The following is a 21,578-nucleotide window of genomic DNA, read 5'->3' as shown; positions in this document are numbered from 1 at the left end:
CAGCCAATGCATATTATGGGCAATGGCAGGCATCTCCTACTGTGTTTATACCAAGGGCTCCGTGGGCGTCTAGCAATTTCTCTGGCTCCTTGGAAACCCGGTGGAAGGCGGATGTGGGTACAGACCTCAGAGATCAGGAATGGACCTTCCTCCTTGAATTCTCCAAGAAAATGTCCTGCAACTCTAGATTCAAATTTATACAATACTCTATTGTGCATCGGGCATACCTTGCATCACATAGGCTCCATACTATCTTCTCAAATGTCTCCTCAACATGCCCCAGATGTCCTGAACAAGATGCTGACCTGATGCACATGCTATGGGCCTGCTCCACATTATGTTTTTACTGGGCACTGATCGACACCACACTGGAGGAGGTAGCAGTTGGAACCCACTGGCGCTCAGTTGAGAGCTGTATACTGGGCCTACACCCGCTCCCCAAACACATTAAGGGGGGTGCTTGAAGAATATCACGGGTTGTGGAAACGACAGAGTGATGGAATAGGATACACTGATGGAATCCTTCAAGGACCTTGAAATGCCATAATGTTGAATATTGATATGCACAAAGGGGAGAGTCGCTATAACTCCTTAGCTGTGTGATAGGTTGGACCTGCCACATGTCGCATAGGGGCGTCCACGGTTGGGAACCACCTAGGCCGGCATGACTGCCGGGACCGACTTTTGAGTCCCATTGCCAGCAAAGTTCCTGCTAACTACAGAACCAAGAGTACAATCGCTAATCGTCCTGCTTGCCCCCTAATATGCTGCAATAAGACACGCTTGAACAGATAAATGTCATGTTATTGGTGGGGGGGACAGGTATATTTAGAAAATTGACATCACCACACACTTCTGTGGAACACTATGTTAGAAACGTAGATTTAGTTCATACCTGTACGGTATGTATACATGAGACCGTCTTGTAGGGACTGAACACCACTCTGTACATTTATACATGTAATGATACTTGTTACTTCTGTGTCATTTGAAACCCAATAAAGTTTGTGAGAAAAAGTCTGTCTATGACTAAAGCAATGAATCGGTTTACCAACAGATACAGCCTTGGATTGTTATCTGTATTTGCTTACTTGTAAGATTGAGTCATTTTCAGTATTGCGTTTTCTAGAGAGGAAAGCCTCAATTAGCAGGGAACATCTCTTACTATACTAAAGGGACCCCCCCCCCCCTTGAATTCAGAAATATGAAAACGACCTCTCATTTAGGCGTTCTTTTCCTTCTTTCCCGACTTTGCTGTGGAGGCAAAGCAAGATGTCCAGTAATACATGGTCTTCATCAAATCAACTTCTTGCCCTGAAAGGCAGGCACATACGGCTGCAGTAGTATGAGGTTTGCTATAGACTGGGATGAAGCGTGTCTCGTTCATCCATAGTTTATGCACATTGCGGAGTCATTGGGCAGACCGGAATAGAAGAGGTGTCTGTTATTACTATTGTCTATTACTAGTTCTTCAGCCAAATTTATGCTAAAATTGTGATCCTGAATGTTATTGCTGGTATTTCTGTAGTTTATGTTGAGTATATTACATATGCATATCGTGTTTAGCGCTTCAAAACCTTTGGGGGTGGATTCCTAGCTGTAGTAAAATGGAGTGCTGATTTAGGACTGGTCTAGAAACCAAAATCAGTACTGGCAGGAAATTAAAAATCCACCCTACGCTGTAGGATACCATGACTGGAAAGGAGCTTTGTGAGCATGTATGGGTCATGGCAGTAAATCCTTCTGGGAAAATGCCAGAGCGGCAGATAGGCCTGTCCGGCCCTGCACTAATAACTGCAGTATAGTTTGTACCTTCGTACCAGAATTCTTTGAGCGTGGTTCAAAATACATTAAATTCAATCTTGGCTTTAACCCAGAGGCAGTGGTGTACCTTCAGGGCAGACCAGATATTTTTTGTTTCTTAAAATTGAGACATAACCTGCATTCTTCATCTTTATTATACTTGTTCTACATTGCACAACCCTAAGCATTGCTTCCAATACATGGATGATTGCCTGCAGGGGGCAGAAAATAATTTGCCAAATGGGAAACATATATATATATTTTTAAATTCACGATTCCATTAAAGGTACACATGCTGCTTTAATAAACATGTTTCATGTTTGGGAATCTGTCCCGCAGGGTCAACAGTCCCATTGCAAATCAGTTACTACCCCGACTTGGCTGTCGGAAACTTCCCAATGGTTTGTTAATCGATATGGTCACAAACCATTGATAAATTTCATTGTGAATTCCAGAGCAGGGGGATGCCTTTAATTTGCCCTATTCTTTGCAGTGCAGAATGAGTTGCAAAAGGTATTTTAAGAGTTTGAAAAACAAATTAAGTACTTTGCAAAAGTTTTGTGTTTGCAAAGTCTGTGATTTTGCAAATTGCACGCTTTGCGACTGCAAAAGAAAATACTGCTTCAGGCCTCTGGTTCTGCACTCTGTGGTCAGTGAATTAACATTTTGAATAGGTCTTTATAGACTACATTGCAATAGTATAGCTTAAACCATTGCAGTCCATTCCCATCTAATTTATTTGCTGCGCTAGCAGCATCTTGTGAGGCACGGGTAGTTGCAGCTTCTTTAATCAATTCATTTACTTGAGAGAAGGATAGGTCAGAGTCAGATTTAGCTCTGTTTGACTTATTGGGCTAGAGCTGAATTCAACAACGTTCACCACATACAATCTTGTTTAGCCTGTCTGCATTAGGATTTGGGTTCTTGCAGCTTAGATATTGGTTCGACCCCCTAGTTCCATCACCTACATGCACTTTAATTCATTTGAAAAGTAAAGTACGCATGTTCAGTCTATGATCTTTATTTAACTCGCACTATGTGTAGGACAGCTTTGCTAGAAAAAAATAAAAATAGGTGGGCATAGCCTTTATATGGACGAAAACCCTCACTCACCCAAGGGTGACATGCTTCATCATAGGGTTCCTCCAAACACAAATTGACCTCAAGGTACCCAATGTGGGCTACAACTTCCCGACCGGGAAGGAGCGGGAGTGTTCTCAAGATAAGCACATTTGTTATAATAGCCTCAATGAGTGTCAGTGAGAGGCAGAGTGCGAAAACACAAACAAAGAAGAAAACGTGCAGGAATATAAAATTCTCTCAATAGGAATCACCAATTTTTAATTTTTACTTCCTATTGGGGAAATTAAAATGGCAACGTGAAACAGGGTTATGGATCTTACCCTGTGGGTCAACATGTTTCTTCCCTAGTTGACAATCCAGTGTTCAGGGGCATTCATCAGGACCAATCTCTAGTCACTCTGCTCAATCATGTGTAAAATAACAAAGTATAAACATTTTAGGAAAATATTCTGGACCAACCATACATTTCAATTGTACTTCAATTCGGTAGGTCAGAAGTCCTAAAGTGAAACAAAACAAAAAGGTGTAATCAATGCAATGTAAGGCTACCACCACAAAGTGTGTTGCACTCAAAAGGTATAATTTCTTACCTAATGTATCTGTTTAGTATTTTGACTCTACCTAAATCCAGAGTCGCATCGTGTGCCGATCTTAAGAATATATGAAATAAGACATATTTTACTGGTAGTTATTGAGACGACACAGAGTACAAGCCATCTATATATCAATTCATTAAGGTTGAGGTAGTACCCTGCTTATTTGAGCATTTATAGAAATTATCATGCTTCAGAATCATTATTTCTACCGCTACTTTCTAGTATCTAGCACTGGCTGATCACCATTATGACCAAAGTGTATAAACCAAAATGCTACCTCCCAGTCTTTAAGTATACGTGTAAACATGCTAATCAACAATTCAATAGAGTGATTAGAAAGGATGGCTTTAAAAAGTTTTAACTATCGCTTATAGCATAGAACGTCTAAGTATATTTTCTCACCTGCGTAAATGCAACTCGCGCCTTCTCTGGACGGGAGCAATATGTAAATCTCCACGCCGAATATTTAACTACGCAAGTGGAGTTCTTTGCGAGTGCTGCACATGCGTCAAAGACGTCAAAAAAGCGTGTAAACGCTACGCATATGTCGTCACTGTTGTCTTGAATACGGTAACCATGGTGATTTTTACAATAATGGCGATTTCTACAAGGTCCCTGATATTAAACTACGGAAGTAGAGTTTTTGGTAGTACTGCGCATGTGTCGGAAGTCAAGAGAGAGTAGACGCTACGCATATGTCGTCATTGTTGTGTATTTAAAACAGTAACCATGGTGATTTTAAGCGAATAGCGATTTCTACTGAATCACTTCGTAGATAAATCTTGAGGGGTGAATAAAGAATACTTCATCAATCACCACTAAAAATATGGCCCAAGCAATTCATCAACAGATGTATCTACTTGTCAGAACTACAAACAAGGTTAGGCTGTGCCCCCTAAAAACATATTAAAGTAGCGCAGGTAGGTATAGATTCTCATGACCAAAGTGTTATAGTATCTCCACGAATAGGTGCGTATAGCATACTCTGCAGTGGTATAAAGAGGTGATGTCATAATCCACCATATACAAAAGAGTGCTTTTCATGCACAAGTGCAGCCTGTATTTACAACCACCTTAGTTGTCTTGATCTGTCCAAAACGTGAAGACAGTCGTTGGTCAAAAAGCAGATAACAATATGCATCTCTATTCTAATCCTACTTTAATGTCTAAAGTCAGTAGATATGTTATACACTGCACCAGGGAATCTCATCATTCAACCCAGTATGGTGATTAGCCAGTCTAAATACCCATCGTTGTTCAGGGTGAAATAATAAGATTGTTTCCAGAGGTCCCATATGTCTATGGTAGTGTGGTTTATATCTAAAACAACCCATCTCATGTCTTCCTCTGTATGAACCGTGTCCCAAAAATTTTCTTGGATTTTTTGCGTTTAATGGAGCTCTTATGTTCTATTATTCGTGTTTTCACTTTCCGTGTAGTCATCCCAACATACTTTAACTTACACGGGCATTGAATGAGATACACCAAAGCGTCTGAGATACAGTTTGTATGTTGAGACAAAATCCACGGTGTTCTCAGCCCCAAATCCAATTGAGTAGTGCGCGTGGTGAGATTGCATACCACACACACACCACATGGAAAATGACCACGTACTGATTGTCCTGTCCAGATGGCCCGAGGCACATCTGTGCTCCGTGATTGTCTAGGTCTGGTGTGCACTAACATATCACCTAGATTTGCGGCTCGTTTAAAGGCAAATAAAGGTTTTTTACAGCTTTTTTTGCCTGTATTAAGAATATTCCAGTTTGAATTGACAGATTTCTTAACGATTTCGCTCAAGTGACAGAAAGTACTCACACAGACCAATTGTTCTGAGGGGGGTTTAGGATGTGATTCTAACAGAGCATCTCGGTTATTTCTGGCCCTCTTGTTAGCTCGTCGTATGAGGGAGGTTGGATATTGTCGTGCCTGTAGATTGTTACTCAAGTTTTCAGCATCTTGACGATATTTGATGAGCTCTGTGCAATTTCTCCTTAGCCATAGAAATTGACCCACCGGCAGATTATCGCGCAAAGCACGCGTATGGAAACTTTGGTAATTCAACGGAGAGTTGCGAGCCATAGGTTTCTGATCAAGTTCAGTATAGATTTGACCAGCTTTAGGATAAAGAGGTAAATCCAAAAACGGTAGGGACTCTTTACTCGATTCATGAGTGAACTTCAAATTTACATTTAATGAATTCAACCGGATGGAAAATCCATCCGGAGTATCTTGATCACCCAGCCAAATTAACAAAATATCATCGATATACCTCTTCCACAGAACCAAGTTTCTGTGGAAGGGGTTACTTGCATGATATATGAATGTCTCCTCAAACCAGTGCATATAAGAGATTCACCATTGAAGTAGCACAGGTACTGCCCATTGAAGTGCCAGACACCTGCCAATACAGTTGATTCTCGAAAGAGCAAAAATTCTCTCTCATGGCAAGGTTGGCACACTCCATAACAAATGATGTCGGTGTCTGATCCGATCGTGGATGTAAAGTCAGCAATTGTTCAATAGTCCTCAGGGTATCTTCCGGAGGAATATTAGTATATAATGCCTCAACATCAAAAGAGGCTAAAATGTGTTTGTTAGGACCAAATTGTATGGTCGTAAGGAAGGTCAATACATGCTTCGTGTCCTGTAAGTATGATGGCATTTGTGCCACTATAGGCCTCAGGAACCAGTCTACAAATTGGGACAAAGGTTCTAAAATGGAGCCAATGCCCGATACAATGGGCCTGCCCGGAGGGGGTTTTAGGTTCTTATGTATCTTGGGCAGGATATAATAAGCAGCACCTCTAGGCTGTTTCGTAATCACTAATTCTGATTCCCCTTATGTAATCCATCAGGATTTAGCTGCTTTACTGACCATTGTACTAATCGTCCTTTGTAATCTCAAAGTTGGATCTCGAGTGATGGGTTTATAGTATTTTGTGTCTTGTAGTTGGCGTAGGCATTCATTACGGTACATAGTAGTATCCATCACTACTATGGCGCCGCCCTTATCTGCTGGTTTCACAACAATATCAGGGTCTGAGCTTAATGCATGCACTGACTGAAGTTCTTCTTTTGAAAGATTAAAGAAGGGGCATTTTGCCAGTTTCTTATTTTGAGTGAAATCTTTAATGACAGCCTTCTCAAAAGTAGCTACTTCTGAGGGTACTTGTTGAAGTGTTGGTAAAAAAGTTGATTTATTCCTTAAACCTGTATTGGTACTGTTCTCAATTAAAGTTGGTTGTTGGTTGTCACAAAAGAAAGACGTATTTTGCAAAAAAATGCAAAAAGCTCTTGATGTATTTTAAAGTCATCTCCCATACATTTTGGCAAAAAGCCTAGACCTTTCTCAAGGACCTGCAGTTCCTTACTAGTCAGGCTTTTTTGGCTCAAGTTTACAACTAAGTCATTGTTGCACTGGTCGATGCCCCTGTCATGCTCCTTGTTATTTGTTGTTCAAGCGTTGGGTCCCATTGTACATGAGACACTAGTGGTTCCTGTGCCCGCCCTTTGTTTGTTCTTCGACCTCTGCATCCCCAGCCCTGGCCAAAAAAAGGCTGTGGATAGCCAGGTGCGCCAAAAGGATGTGGTTGGAAGGGTTGAGGATGAAAAGGCCACGGTTGCGGTGGCCACCAAGGCATCTGTTGATTCATTGATGGAAGATTGCCTCTACCTCTCGTTGGTCTACCTTTGAATGAAGAGTCTGAATCACTAGATCCCGAATCCCCAGACTGGCTTCAATCATCCGAATTAGATGTCCATTCATCAGTATTATGACACCAACCTTTAGCTCCTCAACGATTCTTCTTCTTCACTTGTTGGGTGGCATAGTCATCAGCTGTGTGGATAGATTTTTTCTTGGGTAAACCTATCCATATCTTTCTTGAGTTTATTCACCTTGTACTTATTGAGATCTTATTTTGTGTCGTTAAGTGTTTTTTGTGATCTCTTCCAATCGTTTCTTATAAAAGGTGATTTGGACTGAACTCTTCAGTTGATTCTCTAGAGTTTGTATTTCAATGACAAGATCATCAGCAGTCTCTTTGGTCGTATTGTTTAGTAAAACCAACCAATCCCTCGAGCATTTCCAAGCTATCTTGGACCAATTAATTTTAAAGACCTTGTTCCCCAGAAATAATCTAGGAGCATTTGAAACAACGAGGCCTTGTGGTGCAATATTGGCACGTAGATACTCTGTTAGAATGGCCGCATGTAAAGCTGTACGTATGTGTTGTTTTTTAAGGTTTGTCAATTTAGTCCACTCCTCCGTAAGAGCTAGTGTCTGTGTGATCTGGGTATCAAGGATGCTCGGTGTTTGTAGAATGGCTTTTACCATGTCGTCATCAAAAGATAAACCAGTATTGTCCGTCATGATGTCTATTCAAAAGTATTTTATTTGCACCTATGTAGACCATTTAAGTAATAAAGTGCAATGTGAGGAAAAAGCTAAAGAATCCACCCACAACCCAGTGGTTGTACTATAATATATCACACAACAAGTGTCAAAAGGGAAGTCTGTAAATCTCAGATATTACAGCTCACCTACACTTTTCCACTAATATTTAACTCACACTATGTGTAGGACAGCTTTGCTAGAAAAAATAAAAATAGGTGGGCATAGCCTTTATATGGACGAAAACCCTCACTCACCCAAGGGTAACATGCTTCATAAAAGGGTTCCTCCAAACACAAGGGGACCGCATGGTACCCAATGTGGGCTACAACTTCCCAACCGGGAAGGAGCGGGAGTGTTCTCAAGACAAGCACGTTTGTTATAATAGCCTCAATGAGTGTCAGTGAGGGGCAGAGTGCGAAAAAACAAACAAAAGAAGAAAACTTGCAGGAATGTAAAATTCTCTCAATAGGAATAACCAATTTGTAATTTTTACTTCCTATTGGGGAAATTAAAATGTCTATGATCTTGCCATTTAATTTCAAAAACTTTTCTTGGCTCACCATGGATGTGATATAAAATTAGTAATATTTATGCCAGCTTATACCCTAAGGAAATGCTGTTCCATAAATGTGCCTTCTAAAACCTACTTCCTGCTCAATGTTTCGTCTAGCGAATATGCTGTACCAATAACACATGGCAAACAATTCACACATAGTGTATTTTTAACATCACAGAGCATAGCCAGTTGGGCTCCAGTAGCCAAACTGATTTATTTCTTCATGTCTCTTTGTGCTGGCTACTGGGATATGGAGAGGGACCGAGGAGAGAAAAGCTCAACTAATATCACAGAAGTGCCAGATTTACGCTACCTGGCCTGTTTGACTAAGTATTCTTTTTGTAGATATATATCCAGCCTCACTGAAGTAAAGCATTCTACACTCCTAAAGATCTGCTTCCAAACAAAAATTGGAGACTTTCAGCAGGAGTTCAAAGTACCCACTTTTTTTGTAGAGCGGGAAGGAGTATATTTTCAAATTTGGGTCTCCGAAACGGTGGTACAAAGTTGTGGAAAGCCTAATTGACAGTACAAAAGAATGTCATGTTCAAGGACTTAGCGTGAGCTCTTTAAGTAGAATCAAATGACCTGCTAAATTCGGTACGTTACCAATTGTAAGATAGCTAGACCCTAAAGCGGGGATCTGTTTGTAACTTACACGTCACATGGCCAACTTCTGAGGGACTGAATTATCCTTGCAAGGTTGACAAAAGCTCTTCTTTCAAGGAACTGTATTTTGGAATGCTCTTACCATGGGTAAAGTGTCGGTTCTGGTGTCTCCAAAGCTAACTTGAAAAATATGTTTGAAATATACAATTCTTTTATGTATTTTGATTCCTTGTGCATTTTGTATTTTTTTTTAATTCATCTTTTTTCAGGTTGTTTTGATCTCTGCACCAATGTTTATCATTTTACTTCTAGGTTTGTAAAGTGATACATCCTCCTAAACAACTGGGAACAGTATATAAGTAAATAATTTTAATCAATATCCAATTTAGTGCCATCAGTGTCACAGAGTTGCATAACGAGGACCCCCTATAATTACACCCCAAGAGAATTTATTCATCAAAAAATATTTTACTATTGCACTTAATTACTAGCCTTCCTTCTTAAAAACATAGCTTGAAGCTTTTTCATCTGTATTTTTATGGCTATGATAGGATGTACTTTTGATCTTTAAAGGATTTCAGTCCTTGCATTTTATTAATGGGAAAGAGAAGAATTCCTTTTCTTTATATAACCCTCACACGAATAGTGTCATGCTTCACCATCGGGTTCATCATGTCTACTAAAGGCCATATGACACAACTGTGTTTCAGGGAGCACTTAAGAGAAGTAGACCCGGGGACATAAAGATTAAAAGTCCTCCAAACTACTCCAAGGTACCCCTTTATTAACAGAGTTGTTGGGAACATTAAAAAGAGAAAACTGTTGGGTATTGTGGATACAGTGGTCCTATGACCCTAAAACCCAACATGTTTCAGCCCTACTCCATGGCCCTAAGGGGTCCGGGGCTTTAATCAGGGTGACCAGTTTCACCTCCATGGTGAAAGCCCAGGACCCCTTGGGGCCATAGAGTAGGTAACCTGTTGGTTTTAGGGTCATGGGAATTCTTTCCTTTCCTGCCTTTTAACAGACGGTGTACCACCTGAAGAGACTTGTGCCCCGCATGTTTGACATATACAGACTGGGATGCACTTTGTTTATAAGTAATAAATTGGAATCCCTCCAGTACCTTAACCTCTCTAACCTCTTGACATGAGAAAGGGCTCACATCCCCTTTCCTAGGACTTAAATATACCATGTTAAAATAACCTGCAGCTGATCAGTACTAGCCTAGCAAGTTCCTCCCTTTCGAGCGGAGTCCTCCTTTGGGCCCCCTAACATGCAATTATCGCCACTGTCTTAAAGAAATACACTGTGGAGTGTGTGGCAAAGGCAAGTGAAGCAGGTAATGCCCACCGAAATCCTGCCCACCTGGAAGGCAGACCACTCCAGTTTCAGACCCCATCATCAGGCTATGGAGACCACTCTTCTAAACATCGGAGAAGAGCTAGTCCACTTATGTGACCAAGTGCACCACTGTGTATTGATCCTGTTGGACCTCTCCGCTGTACTTTACCACCATCGACTATTTGGTGCTGATCAAAAGATTGTCCACACAAACCCACGTCAGAGGAACTGTGCTGTTGAGGTTTGTGTCATTCCATCAAAAATGATCCCCCTCATGTTAAACTGGGCCCATCCTAAACTGTGATCTTTCCCAGGACTCTGCTTTGACACTAGTATTCAAACATACACGAGTCCTCCTTCTGTCTTCATGAAGTCTCATGTATACACGATGTCACATTTGATGAACCTGACAACCACAGCAACCTGCATCACTGCCTTTCATGACCTCAGTATTAAATGCAGACTGCCTGTCTCAACAGTGACTGAACTAAATTCCTATCTTTGGCCCCTCTAAATGCTTCCCTTTACCTTGGACTAGAAAATTAGTTTTCTTACAAACCTGTGGATAATGTTTGTACTCTTTGGTCGTTTTCTACCATTTAACTCCATTTAAACACAGTCTCCGAGTCTGCATCCCACCATCATTGTCTTTTAAAAGGGGCGCACTGCTGATGTATTGTAACAACTCACACTGGTCTACCAGAGTTATTAGTTGGTGTGCATCCTGAGTAAGCTCTCATCTTACTAGAAGCAGTACCTGCTGCTTTATTACCTGGTTCCCCCCACCAGGCTCTACAAAACACTACCTTGTGACTACTGTACCTTTATGTACCCACAGACCAATTTCTTGGAAGCCACAATTGGGTATTTAGTCATGCATTACAAAAACTCTAAATAACAAATGAATAAAGTCCACTGTTATGATTCATGTAACTTGTATACATCCAATCTAGAATATACGCTCAGTGGAAAAACAAAAGCAAACTAACCACAGGTGTTGCACGTTCACTAAATGTGTTGCAGAACATCTACAGATATTGTGCATGAACTACTACAGACATTTGCACCTTAACTCCATAATCATTGCAATAATAGTGGACAAAATTGATCACTCCTGAGTAAACTGTAATTGTGCAGGAAATTTATTTTGTTAAATTTGTCCATACCAATGTTCATGTTCAGTTCTAGAGAGCTGAAAAGTCTGAGTGCCCTTAAATTTAGTGGTAATCATATGAACACAGGTGTTTGACATTTTATGAAATCACTGTTTGTCCAAGGGAATGGTTACCTCAAATCTCCAGTTAAAAGAAAAATCCACTAGCCTTTTGGTGCCGTACGGTGAGGTGACATATTAAGTGAGTGCTCTCATGCGAGAGCTCCTTTTATATTCGGGTTTGGGTTCTAAGGTTTTGCCACGACAATGCAAATCCATATACACAGCCTCAGAGTAGGTGGGACGCAGTAGCTGCAAGTTTGGACTACCCAGTAAGTCTGGGCATACCCACAGGTGCAAGGAAGATTTTCATGTGAACAAATAATACGTGTGTGTATTTGCTCATACGAAAATGAAATTCACAAAGGAATACTAGGTGCACTGTTTATATGCCTACTACCGGAAACTCTTGCTGATTTCTGAATGTTATAAATCTGCACCAATATACCTGCGGTGCATTTTTGTGACTTTATATAGTACTCGGACCCCTTATTTATTTTCATATTGCCCATAATGTTCTACGTTGATTGTCTATTATTACACTTTTGGCGTGCATCAAACGTATTTCTGAATGATCACTCGTAGAAATAGTAAAGTTGCACAGTAGTTTAACAAAAGTTTTTTTCGTAAGTTGCAATTTTTTGTGTAAATTTTATTTTGAAAGCAAGTGATCATTAATAGTCTTTCAAGGTTATGCATGTTGCACATAATCAGGAAGTACTCATTGTAAATAGCCTAAAATGAATAAGGTTTGCAAATATGTTTAAATACTGTAATCACTGTCGGTAATCAGTGTGCAGAAACTTGGGCTACAATAATATTTCTAAACAACTCACGTTATGAATGTATGCATACTAGGGCAGAAAGAAGCATCAATACAGCGTGTATGGTTATGAGAATGTATTAATAATGAACAATCAATGATCAATATATCAAAAATAATGGCAATAATGTTTATCAAACAATCAGACTTGTATATCAATATTGAGTTGAGAAGTCTTTAACCCCTTGTGTGCCCCGCCCTTTCCCCGCCCTGTGCCGGGCGTTGAATTAGCGGGCGGGGTTCATGACGAGATAGTCTCGTCATGGGCACAGCGCAACCGCGGCCCATGACGAGACCATCTCGTCATGGGCACTCAAGGGGTTAAATAGTTCAAACATGCACCTTTTGCATAAACATTCATTTTAAGACCACACACATTAAGGGGCAGAGTACAGAATAAATCATTAAAACGTGTTATCTGTGGAATGTTCTACACAAGATGCTATATGCAAAGGAAAACTACAATCTTTCTTCAAATGCATTACACGCCTGTATGGTACTGATGTGTCTTCGTGTGGCTTGAATTCAAATATCCACACATGTTTTGGCGGAACGCCTTCTTCAGGAAAGTCACATGCTAAATACACAAGAGGATACCTGCTATGTTATGACAAATGTATGTGTTGCACTAGTTCAGTGCATCGAGAGTTTTATAGCAATTATTGTCCTCTTGGGGCTGGATAAAGTATTCCCGGCCTACGAGGGCACAGCAATAATGCGTGACGGACAGCTGTTTGAGGTAGTAGGAGAACTGTATACTTCTCTGCAGAAAATGAGATAAGTGTCGAAGTTAACCCATATGAGTTGGCATCACTTCAGGGGTAGCCATGATGGATACAACTGTCACCAAACATTGAGGTGTTAGGTTGCAGCTCTGCGGCCTTCCATAAAGAGTCAGACTTGGGGCTGAACATGGTGTTGGTTGCAGCGGCACCCTACCTTTAGGGCGGGTCGTAGGCTCTTGTGGGGTGGACCTGCCGTGAAGAGCGGCAGTGTGACATCTGCCATCACTGTCAGTAATGCAAACTAAGATCACAACTCTCACTACATTTCCTTAGGATGCTTGCCCTAATAGTAAAGGCTTTGCAGTAATAAACAAGTTTGAACGACTTGTACATATAGATACAACCCTTGCTTTGGTGGCAGACTGTCTTCTTTCACTGATGCATACTGTGGTACTGGAAAAATTCAGACAAAGGGTTTGTGCTAAACATGGTTAACCTGCTTGTCAAGTGGACAAAAAAAACATGAAAACTTATCCTTGACCCTAAACAATATGTCCTGAGCATCGAGTGATCGGAATTTCACACCCTACATGAACAACAAGCCACTATCACTCAAGCATTAGAATAAACAGTCCCCTATTTCATACCCTCTCGGCTAACGGCCTCGATGAGAGTAGATTGGGACTCTTTACTTGGAACATTAGACCTAGCCAATTAACTTGGTGTGCCCTGTAAACTCTACCTACTAGCTCTGGAGAGCATGATTTTAGATAGATTTTCCTGACCTTTCTATTGTTTTGCATCTGAGGTCCTTTTTAATGACTCTTCCAAGTGTGGTCCTTTTTCAGGTCTCCTACATTTTTTTTTTTTTAAACACACTTTATTAAGATTTTCCATGAGAAGGAGCAATGAGTTACAATCTGCATGAATCACAATAAGTATATATAGGGCAGAGGAGACCATGCAGGCATCCTGTGCAAACCTGTATATAATGTAGTATATTCGTCAATACATTCCTAAAATGCCTCAGGACGGCCTGAAGGCCTCCAACCATGTACATTGCTATGTATTACATACCCATCCTTCAAGATACTTTACCCACGGGGAACAATCCCCCCCACTCCACCCACCATACCAAACCATGCCACAAAAATTCAGTCTGAGGGCCGTAGAGTATTCCCCGGGGGGGGCAAGGGGGGGGGGGGGGGATTTGTATCCCTCTCCAGCTGACATCAGGAAACTACATTTTCTCTCCCATTCATGTGTTTTCTTGCTGTATCCTTCGTGTCCGGCTTCACCCATTACATCATGCTGCATGCGTGGTGGACTGGTGGAACATGCTTGGCTCATCAAAGGTTCTTTACTGAGTACATGTGTGAGATGAGACCTGAAACTGTGTTTTCGTGTGTGTGTGTTTTAGATGATGTGATTATGGTGTGCCCACTCCTGGTATACTGGTGGTAATTTCTGGCATATATCTATGGCATTATGATTTTCACCCCTCCTATATTGCAGGCCTTGGCATAATAGTGTAAGTCTTGGCATCTTGTGTGTATCGTGGTATTATAGTGTTCAATGCTGCTATAATGCTGATCCCAGAGCATTAGGGCTAAATCTTGGCATAGTGTGTGAATCCGTGGCAGGTTTGTGCCCAGCCATGGTGTAATATTGGTCGTTGCATAATAGTGGTAATTCTTGGTATATTGAGAGTTCCATGGACTGAGATAGTGATTTTGTCAGGATGCGAGACAGCACGTATGCACGTGTGGCAATAGTACAGGTTGGTGCTTCATTCAAACGACAAACTGATGTTCGGGGGCCAAACTTGTTATGTTGAGGAAAATATGATACTTCTGATGAAGATTAGAAGGAGGTTTTGTTTTGGTGGAATGGAGTTTGTGTCCTAAAGGAAAATATTGTATTTGACAGCAAAATGTATGTTTATTCATAAAGTGACAAGCTGTCATCTGGGGACAGACCGCACTTCCAAATGCTTATTTAAAACTGATTATTGTTCATTGCTGCTGTTTGAGATCTCTACCCTTGTTTGATTGGTGTAATCTGTCTGCAGTCCACACCTTTACCGTCTGTGTAACCTGATGAATAACGCAGCTGAATGAGCCCACAAATCTATCCAGCTCTGTTATCTACGGTTCGAATTGTAATGTGTGATTTCTTTTGTCTTTTAAATATCATTTGGTTTTTCTCTTTCAATACGTTTTTCGTTCGTAAGATAAGGCTGGGACTGTTTTTGAAATGGACAAGAGGAAAATAAGAAAGGAGTTGAAATGTTGAAGTGAAAAAAGATGCCCTGAAAAATGATAGTTCATGTGAAGTTGCCTTTTTTGAGCTTCGTCTATCACCTATGGCGTATTAGACATTGTATAGGGACATTATTCGGCAAGAGGCACAGTTTTTTCACCCTCGTTTTCAGGAGTGCCCCTTCAGAATCTATATGGCTTTTTAGAAGGTACATGTGATATTGAAAAATTTGCTTTCTATCTTTTTTTTATTTAATATATTTTATCAGTGGTGGGGAGAGTGAAAGGCCTTTATTACTCTCTCTGCCCAACTATTGCAATTCACTGTGTACATTTCACGCGCACCCAATTTTAAAGATTTTCAGCAGCCACAGTTTAAATATCGGGGTATATTCGCCCTCGGAGCAGCTTTAAGGTAGCCCACGCTTTCATGATTTTGAGGGGGATTTCCACACACTCCTTCCTATGACTGAGCGCGCGGCCTACGCTCTGTACTGCACTCCTCAAAATATGATTTGGGTTCACATTGGTCCAGTCTCGCAGGCCCACAGCGCTTTTTTGCTTATTCTGTGCTGCTTAAGATTCACTGTTTCTCAATCATTCTATCTGAATCGGAGTGGGGGTAGAAAGAAGTTGAAGGAATGGTTTTCTTCGGAACTTCACCTGATATTACTGATGTAAAACCGTTTGCTTGTCATTCTTGCCCTCAGAAGGTATGAGTTGATCTAAGGGTAATAGACGTCTTGCACTCACACACTTTTATTTTTTTCCTCTTCCAGGTTAGCGCTCTATGTTTATGAATACTTGCTGCATGTAGGAGCACAGAAATCTGCCCAGACATTTTTGTCAGAGGTAAGTATCTTATTTACTAAATATTACTTCCCTAATGAAAATGCTGTTTGTTTTTAAATAATTTGCATTTACTTTAACTCGTGAACTGCTACAATCAACTGGTGATTTTGCCTTTCTCGAAACGGCAACAGAATATGGTACTGGTAAATATCTAAACTCATTTCTGTGGTTTTGGAACAGTGAAGATTGTTGGTTAACTTTATTTGCATGCTTTTGGATCAATTAATATTTCACTAACCAGAATTACTAATACATCGTTTAATTTCCTGGCTTTTGAATTGAGAGTAAACTGGCTGCACACATTCACACGCCCTCTTTCTCCTCGATTTGTTAAATTGTAGATTCGCTTTGACATATGTATTGGTCTATCTATTTCGTATAAAATAGAATTCAGTGGCTGAGAAAATAGACAATCTCATTTTCTGTCTTCCAAGGAAGGGAATTATTTTCAGATTTCAGTGCTTTACAATGCAAAGGGGATTGGAATGACATCTTTATCCCTTTAGCAGGTGAGTTTATTTTCTAAGCTGGATTTCTGTCTTCGCATCGCATACAGATCTTCAAGTTATTTGCTCGGGGTTTATGTAGGTTTACATTTTTTGCAGCAAGTATTCAGGAATAGCAATGGCACACTTGAAACAATCCTCTCCATGGGAAGCTTCTCTAATACCCATTAATGACCTGCATAGTTTCTGTGAAGAAAGTGGAAGGCGTGTTATACGTTTATTTCCTAGACAACATTGTCATGTCTGCTGTCCTTAAATGGTAAACCTTCGAAGAAGGATGGACACTGGGAATTTCCTGTCGTATTGCATCTTAAGACTGTAACAGTCGGGTAGCAGGCAACTGCAGAGAAAAGAGGGATGGTAGGGATAACAGGAGCTATATTAATATCTTCATGTAACCTTGGGCAATATCGGGTTAGAAATAAGTGCATAAATATCATTGCAGATTAGAGGTCAGTCAGCTAGTGCAGTTTAGTTAGCTCTGAAGTCCTCCGCTCCATCCACGCCTATTAGCTCTATGTTGAGCCAGATGGTAAATACAACAACAATGATGTATGTATTATCTGTATAGTGTATGGAGAAGGAGATTCGAAATGCCATTATGGGAGGCTCAAAACGTTTGGACTTGGTATTTTCACAGCAATTCATCTGATGGTCTTACAGAAGAGGATGGCAGATGGGAAGCAGGCATCTCCTTGAAGAGCATGAGCAAGGGGATGCTTGCCACTGCACAAATGATAAATGCAGAGGATGCGTGTCCAGGTTTCAGAGCCAACATCAAGGAGCATGTGTTTTTTCATTGACTGGTCTGATTCATATCTCTGCCTTTCCTTCATTCCTTGTCCTTCGCAAAGTAAGATGTGGCACAGGGGCCAGAGCTGCTGACTCTGGAGATGGTTATCCAGGTTCGAGTATTGGCGCAACATCCTGTTATTCTGGCTAATCACTTATCTCCCTGTGCCCATGGACAGTGCCTGGATACTTAAACCTAAAACAAGGATGATCCTTATTGCTCTTGATTAATGATTAGCCGCATCATTGGTGGTGTCCATGTCCTTGCTGTCCCAAGGACTTCTGCGCAGGCTTGAGTTCCTATCTAGGATGTCCAGTTTGCAAGCTGCCAGGTACCTGCAGTAAACTTATGTTTAGGAAAGAAGTGCAATATAAGTCTTAGAAAACAGAACGAATGTGATTAGACCAGTGGTTCTGAACCGCGATGTCTACTGAGAAGGTCCACAACTGTTTATAAAATGAAATGCCAATGTAATAAAGTACATGTACATCAAAAAGCAAATTTTTTATATTGAAAGTTTTAAAACTCTCTAAGCGTGAAGTAATTTAAAATTGGGAGCTAAAACTTTTGTTATGTTGTTATTTGTGGGTGCAGCACAAATACAGCAAACTGAATCTAGTATGAATAGTTGCTCGTGTCAATTGGAGATGCATTTGTATGTGCCGACACAAAAGAGAGCATATATTCGGAGCAGAAAAGACCATGTTATATACCAGAGTCTAGCATATGGTTTTATATTTTAGAAATAAAACTACATTTTGGAAAGCTCCAGCCTCCCCTTTAAATTTCGATTTCAGCCTACTTTTTAACTGTGAAGGACATAAAATATTCCGTATTCAAGTATTTATTTGATGTAAACTTGTTTCTCTATTTGTTTGTATTTTGACGTCCAAATCATACAAATTAATTACTAAGATGGGGTCATTCCTGGCTTCTAGAAGTGATTCATTGAGGTCCTTAGAAGTCAAAAGGTTAAGAACTGCGGGACTAGACGATTTAGTGCGATTCAAACTGTAAATCAATCAGACTGTTATGTTATCTGCCTTCTGCCTGGATCCAACTTCAAAAAGAATAGTTTATTTGTATCTTGGATGATAAAAGGTCCATGTAATATTCTCTTGATAAAACTAAAGATGCTTATATATTTAAATCCCTTGTTAACTGTCCTCATTGAGTGGATTAGTTAGTTATATTTTCATGGTCCATCAAACCGCCCACAGACTACTTCAGAGTAAATCATTGACTTGTTACTTTGGTGTCAAGAGAGATACTACTCGTCATGTGATAATTGTCCCATCCGCAGAAATCTTCAGATAAGCCAACATCTTTGACTAGTGTTACTGCAAAGACCCAAACTCGACCTGGCGTTATAGCAGATAGTGCCTATCCTCACTGCTTTTTTCCGTAATATCTCTTTACTCAACTCTCCTGCTTTACGCATTTCTGGGCTCAAAGGATGAGCCTGCTATGCTATACTAATGCTGCTGCACATCAAAGAAAATCATGATGGAATAGTTATCCAGCAGTAATACTAGTTCTTCTTTGTTGATGTTCTTCAGTTCTTTGAACTTCAAAACAGCTTGCCTTCATCCAATTTTCACTGCAAAATGAACTTCTGAGCTTTCATGGATAGCGCACTGTCAAAATCCCCTTGTGCAAAGTAATGCCAATGGACCTATTGCCCTGCTTCCGTTTGTTTCCTGCAACATTTAAAGTGGCGTTTCATGTGCCAAACTTATCTTATTGTGCTTAATTTCTATGTGAAAGATAATGAAGTAATGTTCATGACCTACTTGAAAAATACACATACGTGGGTAATTTTCTTCTGTTTAAGTAATTAGATCTTCCAGCTAACTATACTCCAAGATGAGGTGAGCAGAACCTTTTAAGTGTCTTACTTCTAAATTAGTGGATTACTGAATTTAGAACAATTTGTTTCCCACCATGATCCGCACAGAGGCAACGATCTCCTCCATTTTTCCTTTAGAACTTCATAAAATTAACCAAATTGATGATTTCTTTTGGGATATATTTTGAACTACTTTTTATAGTAAAAGGCTGGTTCTTTTGCACCAAGAAGTTGTCTTGTCGACGGGGCCCAAAGTAAAAAGTGATCAGACTTGTTCACCCAGAGGGAGAGCATAGTTGATGGTTGCATACTTTTGAGTGCGGCTGAGAGCATGTGGGCAACTTTGTAAGCCGATTCGTGCACTTTTCCCTAAGTTAGAAAAGCTATAAACACTTAGACAACTGACATAATTTAATAAAAAGGAACGCCTGAAAGATACATTTTTGCTGGGGAAAACACCTTCCCTGAATTTCTACTTTACCAGAAACAATCCTTTCTGTTAAAAATGCCATGCTGAGCAAACAATAGTGGTACTTTAGAACGTCAGTAATTTAGAGTGTGTAAATAGCAGATGAATAACTGGTAGCTAGGACAGCAATTATGGCACTGCACACTAGTGTTTGGTATATTGGAAGGAGAGGCTGTGGTGAGTAGGAGAGCAAGTGATCAGTCATGAAGGGTCTTATGAATGGTCTCATCTCAGAAAGAGAGGACTGATTGTATCTTGGATAGGGGTGTATTCCACTGAAGCAGTCTCCTATCACTTTATGAGAAAAACCTAGAGGAGGCGCATTGTTGATTTGAGTTTGCTTTGAAGGTGATGCAGACTGAATGTGGGGAGGTGTTGATAGAGGGTGTGAGGTGTGTGGGGAACTCCTTGTATGCTGTGATGACCAGGTTTGTAGCCCATATTCATAATCATCAGCAACAGCATGTACATGTAGCATTTCAAACGCAAGCGGCATCCGAAAGCTCCCTCAAAAGAACCCCCACAACTAAGACTAATGCAGAATATACTTTTTCAGCCTGTGTATAAATAGCTTACGTTTATGTTCACTCTTAAGGATTTTTGTCCCGATTGTTGTAAGCTTTGCCAGCTAGTACCCCAAGGCTTTAGTTAATGCTGGCCTGTTCATTTTAGGGATGTTCATATTTTTTTTATTTTAGTGTAGAAGTATTCTGCAGGTCTGATAAAATGTTAGGTTAGCTGGTGGGGGGAGGGACATATTAACCTATACAGCATTTTGAGACCTGTTTAGTCGCTTGATCAGGTCTGATGTACAGACAAATTAATCGGTCCCATCACTCTCCTATAATCGATCAATTTAATTAACAAACAATACATATAGGAAGCGGCTTGGGTCTGCTGTCTTTATTGATCGGTCTGTTCATATTCTGCTTCCACCAACTACAGCCTGAGACAGGAGATCAGCTCACTTCAGCCTCTGGCACTCTTGCTTTGTCGATGACAGCATTTTGCATTATCATATTTGCACACCTGCCTGAAAAGTACAGCACATCAGTACCAGTGCTGTTGGGACAATATTTCCTCTGCCAATTCTTTATGCACTTTTTTAGTCATCCCTAACTGTTTTCAGGTTATTCAAATCGAATGGCATCTTTATTTGTTGTGCTAATAAGTTTCATGTTTTCCTGTTGTGTGCGTTGGAACAGATTATTATTTTTGTACTTGCTCTCAGCAAATATGCCTGCTAGGAAGCTCCTAACCTCTGTTGCAATTGCCTGTGGTTAATTTTCTCTCTTTTTATTTGAAAGCATTATTTCAAACATATGGGCGCCACTTTTAGGTGGCAGCATGTTTCCTTTATATTTTTGAGGTATATAATTGCAATAAAAATAATTAACCAATGCACCAGCTTTCCTAGACCAAATCTCCTGGCTCTGGCAGTTCCTGTTTCTAGCCTGGCTTTAACTGACAGTCACTGTAAGCCCTTTAGAACCTGAGAAATGTGGGCACGAAGTCAAGTACTACTGTTATCTTGTGCAGCAGCATTTTGCATCACTTGGATCCGTAGTAGCCTAACCAATGCCCTGCTAACAAGAAGTTACAGTAGTCTAATTTAGCATTTATGACGTCTCCTGGGATAACAGCCTGGTGCATTTTCTAGAAAAAAGAAGCCAACATTGTGCATTAGTTTCAGGAGT

The 21,578-nt window shown here is 40.4% G+C and overlaps 1 protein-coding gene across 7 annotated transcripts in view; it reads left to right on the top strand.

Annotated features, from left to right (window-relative positions):
- Positions 1-21,578, top strand: part of SSBP2 (single stranded DNA binding protein 2) — a 787,338-nt gene that overhangs the window by 196,725 nt on the left and 569,035 nt on the right. For all 7 annotated transcript variants that reach the window (XM_085632417.1, XM_085632415.1, XM_085632414.1 and 4 more), the window contains exon 2: positions 16,192-16,264. In XM_085632417.1, coding sequence (XP_085488543.1) covers positions 16,192-16,264 — 73 coding nt within the window. The remainder of the gene's footprint in view (positions 1-16,191; positions 16,265-21,578) is intronic.

Source organism: Triturus cristatus, chromosome 2_1, assembly GCF_964204655.1.
Source record: "Triturus cristatus chromosome 2_1, aTriCri1.1, whole genome shotgun sequence".
Classification (NCBI taxonomy): domain Eukaryota; kingdom Metazoa; phylum Chordata; class Amphibia; order Caudata; family Salamandridae; genus Triturus; species Triturus cristatus.
Note: the sequence above shows the minus strand (reverse complement) of the source record. Positions and strands in the feature narration are given on the sequence as shown.